This window comes from Pristis pectinata, chromosome 19 (genome assembly GCF_009764475.1).
Source record: "Pristis pectinata isolate sPriPec2 chromosome 19, sPriPec2.1.pri, whole genome shotgun sequence".
NCBI lineage: Eukaryota > Metazoa > Chordata > Chondrichthyes > Rhinopristiformes > Pristidae > Pristis > Pristis pectinata.
The window spans coordinates 22,065,633-22,074,590 of record NC_067423.1 but is presented as its reverse complement, the minus strand read 5'-3'; the positions used below and the strand labels follow the sequence as shown (position 1 = coordinate 22,074,590).

Here is an 8,958-nt window from a genome sequence, read left to right as displayed (position 1 = left end):
TTCATTTATGCTTTTCTTGTGAATGCTGCTTATCTGATGCTATGTGCCTGTGATGCTGCTGCAAGTAAGTTTTTCATTGCACCTGTGCATACATGTACTTATGCACATGACAATAAACTCAACTTTGACTTTGAGAACTTGCAATCTTAAACATATATTGGAGTATATAAAGCTTTAACTTTATTTCTTGGATCTGTACTTTCTGCATTACCTCTATCATATCTTTATTTCTGTATTTCCTTTTAGAACAGTAAACTGTCGATGTCCAGGTATCATTATGTTACCCCAATTATTGTACAAATTGGTTAATGTACAAAAGAATATTTATCAAGAGTTCATTTGAAGGCTTATTTAGTTGCATCCACTTGAAAGATTAACTTGTGATTGTTATGTTTTAGGGTCTTTAAACCCCTCCTACTCCACTTCATGTTATTCTCATGAGTGACTTCCATATTTTTGACTAGGACTAACATTGCCTTGTGATGTCAGTAGAACCTCAGTAATATGAGTGGTTATCAGCAAGAATCTCTGTCTGATATTCGCACTTCACGTTTTCTTATGTTCTTACATATTACAAAAGCAGGAAAACATCACACCAGATCCTGAATATGTCAATATAAGATCCATACAGTTCAGGTCCTTCCACCTAACTCATTGAATAGAACTGACCAGTTGTATTAAATTGGACATATCCAGCGAAAGATTTATGCCTAACCTAATGGCAAGTAATGTCCTTACAGATTTTTCCTCTTCTCTAAACCCAGTATTTTCTATCTTAAAACATTTTATGCTAGAAACATATCCCAGATAGTTTAAATCTTTCTTCACTACCCTATTTATTCTTACTTCAAAGGTACAGATGCCTCACCGCTGTAGATGTGCAAACTTCCCCAGTTCAAAAAGCAGATCTAGTGTCCCAGGAAACTGAAACCCTTCACTCTACACTGTTCTTTCATTCTAAATGATCCATAGCAACAGAGTAACCAAGAGATTACCCTTGAGTTCCTAATCCTTATTCTAAAATCTCTATTATGTATCAAGTCCAGATGATCTAAAATCCACTTCTTCTGCTCTCGCCTTGACTCAACGTCCAATGTATATTGCTTACTATTCTGTAACATGATAGGCATCTTGGAAATAGGAAACCTTTCCATCAATTTTGTGAAAATAAAATCATTTTGTATAAAGCAATTGTCTTCTATGATGTAATAACAAAAATATTTGCATTGAGAAATTACCGTAATAAACTCAGGGCATCCTGAAGTGCTTTATTTTACATTTTGAAGTGTAATTAGTGTTGGAATATCGGAAATTCAGCAACATTTTGTGTAAAGTGCACTCCCACAAACACAAAATGAGATAAGTAATCAGACATTCTTGTTTAGAGACACAAGCAACCACGGGTACTGGGAATCTGGAGCAAGAAACAAACTGCTGGAGGAACTCAGCAGATCGAGCAGCATCTTCGGGGGAAATGAATTGTTGATGTTTTGGGTTGACACCCTGCATTCTCATTTAGAGGAATAAGTGTTGACCAGAACCCCAGAGAGAATTCACCTGGTCTTCAAAATTGTGTCATGGAGTCTCTTCCATCCACCTGGGTGCAGATTTAATATTGATTTAACATGACTCAGCTGAAAAACAACAGCACTAATACCGTAGAAGTGATGCTCTGTCCTACAACTAGATGTTGTAGCCTTGATGTTGTGCTCACACCTTTGTAATGCAGTTTGAACTCACATCCTTCTGACCAAATGCTGCTGCTGCTGAGCCGGGCCAAGTCCCTGAATATACAAGGGGGTTGTTAGATTCCAGGGCACAAAAGGCATCGAGGGTCATGGGGAGAGAGCGTCAGTGTAGTATAACGGTAAAGGATTAGCCATGATCATAGTGAACGGTAGACCTGACTCGAAGGGTCGAATGGCCTACTCCACTCCTATTTTCCTTTGCTGTAGATATCCCTTAACTGCAGACATTTCACCCTACAAAATGGAGCGGGGATCCTTTAATCGGGGACACTTCCGCCCCGCAGATAGGAGCGGGGACCCTTTAATTGGGACACTTCCGCCCCGCAGGATGGAGCGGAAGTTGGCGGAATGGCGAGCCCGGCAGGCGGTGGCAGCGAGGAGGTCGCCGCTGTCGGTGGTGAGCGAGCGCCGGGGATATGCCGGGGTTTTCAGCGGCTTGTGGCACAGACTGCGGCCCCGGAGGGATGAGGCTGAGCAGCGGGAGCCACCCCAAGACCCGCTGGAGAGCAGCGTGAGTGCGGCCGCGGCCCCAGGGCTGGAAACCGAGGGCAGCGGGGCCTCGGGACGTGTCACCGCCCTAGCGGACGGGGAGATCTCGGAACGAGCCCGGAGGGCAGCCAGGGTAGGTCGGGGGGCGAGGAGGGTGGAGTGGGGGAGTGGAGGAAGGAGGGTCAAAGAGGAGCGTCAGAGGATGCAATAGGATGGTTTCAAACCGTGGAAGGGATTAGTGTTAGTGTGGGGAGGGGAGGGGAGATTCCTGGTTTCATGGCGGAGCTCAGATGTGTACGAAGTATGAGCACCTGTACTTGTAACAGTGGGATCCACAGGAGGTTGGCAAAGGAATTTCTGAGGTGGGTTCTGAGGTAGGAGCAGTTCAGAGAAATAGCAATTGAACCTAAAATGATTTTATTTTGCAGCACAGCAAGAAGGCCTTTTGGCTTTGATGCTAGTCTAATTTATTTTTGTTCCCCATTTTTATTTGCTCTTTCTAAACTTGCAAATTCATCCTCCAAATATGTGTGACTTGAGCTGTGCATCCACTGCTGTAGCTCTGCAGGAAGCAGACTTGGAAAACTAAACTTGAGAAATTCTCCCTTAAATGCTAATATCTCTCTCCCTGTTCTTTTGCCAGTTGCTTTAATTCTGTGTCCTATGGTTCCTGGCAGTGGAATATACCTCCCAACTTTCTCCATCAAAATTCCTCAATGATTTTAAATAACACTTTGGCCTCTTTGCTCAAATTAGTCTTTTGTGCTTTTGAGGAGAGCAATTGGATTCTCTCATCTAAGAAACTAAAATCCCAGGTATCATTCTACTAAACAATCTCTGTACCCTCACTAAGATTTTGCAGTTCTTGCAAAATGTGGTGCCAAGATCTCAGCTGATGGGTTGCAAAATATTTGGCAAGGCTATGGTGTTTCCATGTCTTTTGTCATGTATTTATCTATCCTAATAAACTTTCTGAACCATTCTATCAGTTAACCTTTCCCCCTCAAAGATCTGTGATCCTGTTGCCTTGTTCCTCTGTTCTTGTTTTTCCTTTTCTCCCCTCCCACTCTTAATTTTCATAGGCTATCCTTGTTTTCTCTCTAAGGTGTGTAGCCTTGAGCATCTTAAGCTTAAATAAACCCCTTCACAACTCCCTCAGTTGGGAGCTGGCGTGGGGCTTTTGTCTTCTCTACCAAGAACCACCAGAGTTGGTTTGATGAGAATGACCAGAGGATTGAGGAGCTAAGATGCTGTAAATTCAATCTATTTCCTGGATAGAAAGCTGCCCAGCCAGGGAGGGGAAAAACGAGTAGTTCTAAAAGCATCTGAAGTTGAGATCCAGCTGAAAGCCCCTGATCTGAAGGGCAGAAGGTAAGTACAAAGTGTAGAAGGCTCAGCCACTTAGTGACAACCATGACAGCTGTCAAGGCCATCTACAGCCCAAACACCCAAGGCCTTATCCCACTGAAAGGTAAAATTATCCAGGACAGTGGGCAGTCAATGCCTTCTGGAAAGAACACAAAGACCTGCTGAAACTCAGCTCTGTGACGTGAGCAACCCTGACTCTATTCCACAGTAGCTTATTTGTTCTGATCACATCACTACTCCTGACTGACAAGAAGCCAAAGGCCTTCTCCCAACTAAAAGTCACAGTCTCAGGACCACACTGTAACTCTGCTGAAATTCCAAAACTTGACAGTGAATAGCTTTAGTTGTTATCCGTAATCCCAGTATCACTCCTCTGTACCATGTTGTCAACACCAAGCAGTTTTTATGAAGATTGGTGGAAGGACTTGCTTTGTAGATCAGCTTTGCCCTCTGCCACGACAAGATTAACTTTTTGTCTATAATTGGCTCTTTCATTTCCACTAACTTTTTTTTACTGTTTCTATGAGTTTAGGAGTTCCCTTGCAGATTGTCTTTAAATCTCATGCCCCTTTTTTCCATTTATTCTTCAATTACCTCCTGCATTTTCCATATTCCAAGTAATGTTCTGCTGCTTTCTGTACTGTGCTTATGATGTAATAGTCCCTTGTTTTATTTAATCTTATCATTCGGAAACTTTGACTTCGGATGCCCCTTCTTGTAGGAAAATGCTTGGTTTGTCTGATGTGGCTCTGCCTATTGACTGTTTTCTTGGCTGATCTTTGTTTCAACTCCATATATTATTGCTCTGAAATTAACACTTTCCTGATTGTTTTTAGCATATATTTTTTTGCTTTGTGACTAATTAAACTTATTTAAATATAATCGTATCAAATTATAGTAAAAGCAGGGTATTGGTGAAGAAGGTGGCAGCATTTGTATATCATAAATTGAATGGGCCCAGATCCTTGGGTATTGTAGGCTTCCATTCATCCAGATATGTGGTTACTATCCCATCACACAACAGAGCTTTGTACATGATGAAGAGGCTTTGTGGGGCCATGAAATAACCTTCATTTCAGATTGCTCAGCCTTTGCCTGCTTTTATAGCCAGGGTGAGAAGTCCCACTGTTGGACGGTATTTCACTTTCCTTGAAGGAATACAAAACAAGTTTATATTTTAACTGAGCTCTTGTGTCCAACCATGAGCACAGAATGCTGCCTTGTTATTTTGTATTGAATGATACACAATAGAATTCCATTTAGACACCTCTTCTTGTAACTTGGTTTATCTGGTGATACTGGTATTCATTTTGGTGGTACTTTCTTATTACTATTACTGTTGTTCTGACTTATCTAATGGGAATTGGGTGCTTAGCACAATTGGACCTCTCAAAATCATCATGGCTTAATACTGGAAATTCTGTTTCTTTGCAGGAAAAGGAAGAAAATAACCAGAATTCATTCAAAGAAAATTCTGCGGAACAGCCAGTTGAAACTGATCATTTCATCTTCACAATTGTGACTGTTCTGAAATTCCTGCTTTGGCTGGTATTACTTGGCCTCTTCATTGAGTTGGAGTTTGGCCTGGTATATTTTGTCCTCTCAATGTTTTATTGGATTTACATTGGGACACGAGACCCATCTGAAAAGAAACAAGGAGAAGTTAGTGCATACTCTGTGTTCAACCCTGGTTGTAAGGCTATTGAAGGAAGTTTGACAGCAGAACAGTTTGAACGAGAACTTCAGTACAGACCTCTGGCTGGCAGATGACTTTGCCCTGTGCAAAACTGAGAGTTGTGTTGTTTACAATGCAATAAAAACTATGTACTAATGCACTCTCACAGTAAAGGTCAACAGTCAGCGGAAGACATTATCCAAGCTGTTAAGTGCACACACATAACAGACATTTAAAATAAGTAAAAGATAAATTAAACTAAGTTCTTCACAAAGAAGTGCCTGGTATTATCATTGAATCTAAATCCTGCATTTCTTATCTGCAGTACTCTGGGAGCATCCTATGTACTGCAGCGGTTCAAAAAGGAGCTCGCTCTAAGGGCAACTCAGGGTGGACAATAAATAATGCTGTAATGTCCACACCCTATATACGAAACTTGGAACCATTGTAATTTTGTTGATTACCTTATGATTTATCTAGAGTTTGTAATATACATGTTTAATCTGAATCCCTGTGTCCCCACTTTCTTAGGGGGAGGAGAGTCTTGTATGCCTTCCCCTTGTTCTCTTGTTATAAAGTAGATTGTTTTTATCAAAAAAGCAAAGCCTTTTTCCATCATTAATCATGAGTGAATCTCGGGAACTTCATTGTCACCCAAGTCCTACAAACCTCATTTATACCCATATTCTTTAAAATAATTTGCAATATCTACATTTCCTTCTAAAGTCATGATGTGGTTCTGGACAGTGTTTCATACAAATTAGAAGCACCAACCATTGCGTAATCCAAGCTGAAATGATATATCCATGACACGTAGTGAAGTTATAATATTTTGAAGTCAGTAGGTAGCAGCAGTTTTTAAATGTTCATTTTCTAAATACTGTGTAATATTATGCTCAGATTGGTTTCTCAACATGACAAATTGCTTTTTAAATTGCCACAGTGTTCCACTGTCTGAAGTTAACTAATTGAAGAATTAAATAACTTGTATGATCCTGACTTATTACTCCATAGCACTCTTCTTCTGGATACAAATGGCAAGTATCTGTGCAAGTCCAGTGTGATCCTTCCTTCTGTCATTCCATCCAGCAAGAAGAAAGTAAAGAAACTTGCTCTGCTAATAGCTCTTTACAGTGTGAGATACCAACCAGTTTCTACTAATAGGTGTGGATTAGATTTCATTGCTCTTTATAAAGCATGATTAGTGAAAGTTTTGTTCCATTCTGAATTATTCTGCCTTTCTCAAAAGTGCAGAGCCCGGGTATGCTTTAACGTTCAGTTGGTTAGAATAACACTAGTTGCATAGGTCCTCTCTTTTAATGGACCAATTTGTGCTGATGGCTCTCAACCTTGCTCTTTCTTAGATTCTCTGCATATTCAGTCAAATGTGGAAATTAAAGATGTCCAGAAGGGCAGATGTCAGTCTCTAACTGTCAGCCTATTGCGGCACTCGCCATTGAACCCAGACGCCAAGCAGTAAAAAAAATAAACTCTTAAAAATAATACCTGACACCAACTCATCTCTGAGCCTACTCCATCTTGCCAGAAACCTGTGGCATTAGGAAATGGTGCAGGTAGAGAGTGAGTCTGGTCCAATATTGTCTGGCCATTCTGATTCAGAATGTTTAGCCAGATCCTTTTTTTTCCCCTACAGGATATACTTGTTACACCATATTTAATGCATTCATTAAAATCTTTAGGCTGATATTTGTCTGAGTGAGTGGTGTTTTGCTATATTTTTTTCTTAAAGGGTTTTTCACTTACTCTGCCAAGATGTGTTGTTGAAGATTGGATTGCAGTAGATATTCCCTCAATTTATTTTGTTGAATTTAACCTTTCTCTACATGTACTGACTTTAATGTATTTTGGACTGTTGAATTGTGTTAAATGTAATTATTTTATTGCTGGGTTCCATTCCCTGTACATTTGATGCCTTGGGGTTTTATAAATACTGATGCTAAATTGTCAGCAAACCAGAGGAAAATAGGAATGCTTTCTGGGAAGATATTTTGGTGCATCAGATGAATCAGAGGCCTGTGGTTGAGCATGACAAGCATTTGTCTGTGTGTCATGGTTACCTTAACTTGGAAAAAGAAACTTTATTTTTCATATAGAATGCTCAATCCAATTATCAGGAACATGTAACTGATTATTTCAGGCACTCCTTTGCTCACAGGTTCCTTCCTTAATCTTTTACCAGTAGAAATTCCCATATTTTAGCTGAAGTTCAGAGTCTGTGGAATAGGTGTGTACTGTGATTCATTATTTCGTGGTGCTTAATGCCAAGTGTCCTGAAGCATGGCAGACAGAAAAACAGCAACTAGGTTGTCCCTTCTGAAATGCTGTACTTTGCAAAGCACAAGTTGTTATCTAGGCTGCCAATGACAGTGATGGTAGCAGCAGTATTTAATCACACGTAACTTTTTTTTGAATTAAGTGAACATGAATGATCTTGTTCAGTTTCGTAGTAAAATATGATGCATCAATAATCTAAATCCAAAAGGATTAATAATGACCAGTCAGATGAAAGGTCATTGACCAGAAACATTAACTTCATCCCCCTCTCTCTCCATGATGCTTCCTGACCTGCTGCATATCTCCTCACTTGTCAGGTCTGATGAAGGATCATTGACCTGTAACGTGAACTCTTTCTCTTCACAGATGCTGCCTGACCTGCTGAGTATTTTGAGCACTTTCTGTCTTTATCTTAGTGACACCCAGTTATGGTGAAAACATTTATCTAGCTGCAGGCAATAATGTCAAAGGTATGCTGTGTTGTAAGTGATAAGCTCATTTTTACAATGGACAAAGAACAACATTTTCTTCTGTCAGCTCTCTGGTCTGCAATAAAATGTTAATTCTGTACCTTTCAGCTCAGACAAAACTCAAATGTGGTAAACAGTTGGGCAGGTTGTTGAAAACAAACAAACAAGTCGGTGGACAGGTTCATTGATGAGAAGCAAGATAAACTAAATGGCACTGTTTTAAAGGGGAGGAGGAAAACTTGAGGGTGTATGCAGTTAATATTTTGAAGGGGATGAATAAGTTTGGGAACTTTATAAAGTACTAGTTGGCCCTCATTTGGAATATTGTGTTCAGTTCTGAGCACCACTCTTGCAGGAAGGAAGTACTCTTCAGAATGAGCAGAATTAACATGAATTTTTTAAAAAAATTACAGAACTGTATCTTAAATGTAACTAGATTCAGAATCAATATTCAAGACAAATTTGGATATTTACACTGCTATGGGGAATGAGGAAGTGTGATTAATCAGATAGCTCCAGCACAGAGTTTGGGTAATAACTTGAACACTTACCTCTCTAAAAATTGACAGTTTGAACACATCCCTCTCTAAAATTGAGCTTTATCCCATACCTACTGTGTGCAGTTTTGGGCCCCATACCTTAGGAAGGATGTACTGATGTTGGAGAGGGTTCAGAAGAGATTTACGAGGATGATTCCCAGAATGAAAGGGCTTACTTATGATAAGCATTTGTCGGCTCTTGGACTGTACTCAGTGGAGTACAGAAGAATGAGAGGGGACCTCATAGAAACATTTAGAATGCTGAAAGGACTAGACAGAGTAGATGTGGTTAAGCTGTTTCCCTTGGTGGGTGAATCCAAGACTAGAGGGCACAATCTTAGAATTAGAGGGTACCAGTTTAAAGCAAATGTGGA

General features: G+C 40.1%; 1 protein-coding gene across 2 annotated transcripts; it reads left to right on the top strand.

Annotated features, from left to right (window-relative positions):
• The first annotated feature begins 2,048 nt into the window (after nt 1-2,048).
• On the top strand, nt 2,049-6,279 carry saysd1 (SAYSVFN motif domain containing 1). Of its 2 annotated transcripts, none has more exons than XM_052033906.1 (2): nt 2,049-2,259; nt 5,040-6,279. In XM_052033906.1, exons 1-2 carry the CDS (start codon nt 2,077-2,079, stop codon nt 5,373-5,375), a joined length of 519 nt encoding a protein of 172 aa, XP_051889866.1. In that variant the 5' UTR covers nt 2,049-2,076; the 3' UTR covers nt 5,376-6,279. The 2 variants fall into 2 exon arrangements, with proteins under 2 accessions (XP_051889866.1, XP_051889865.1); XM_052033905.1 differs by having other exon boundaries at nt 2,049-2,370.
• Nucleotides 6,280-8,958: the final 2,679 nt, after the last annotated feature.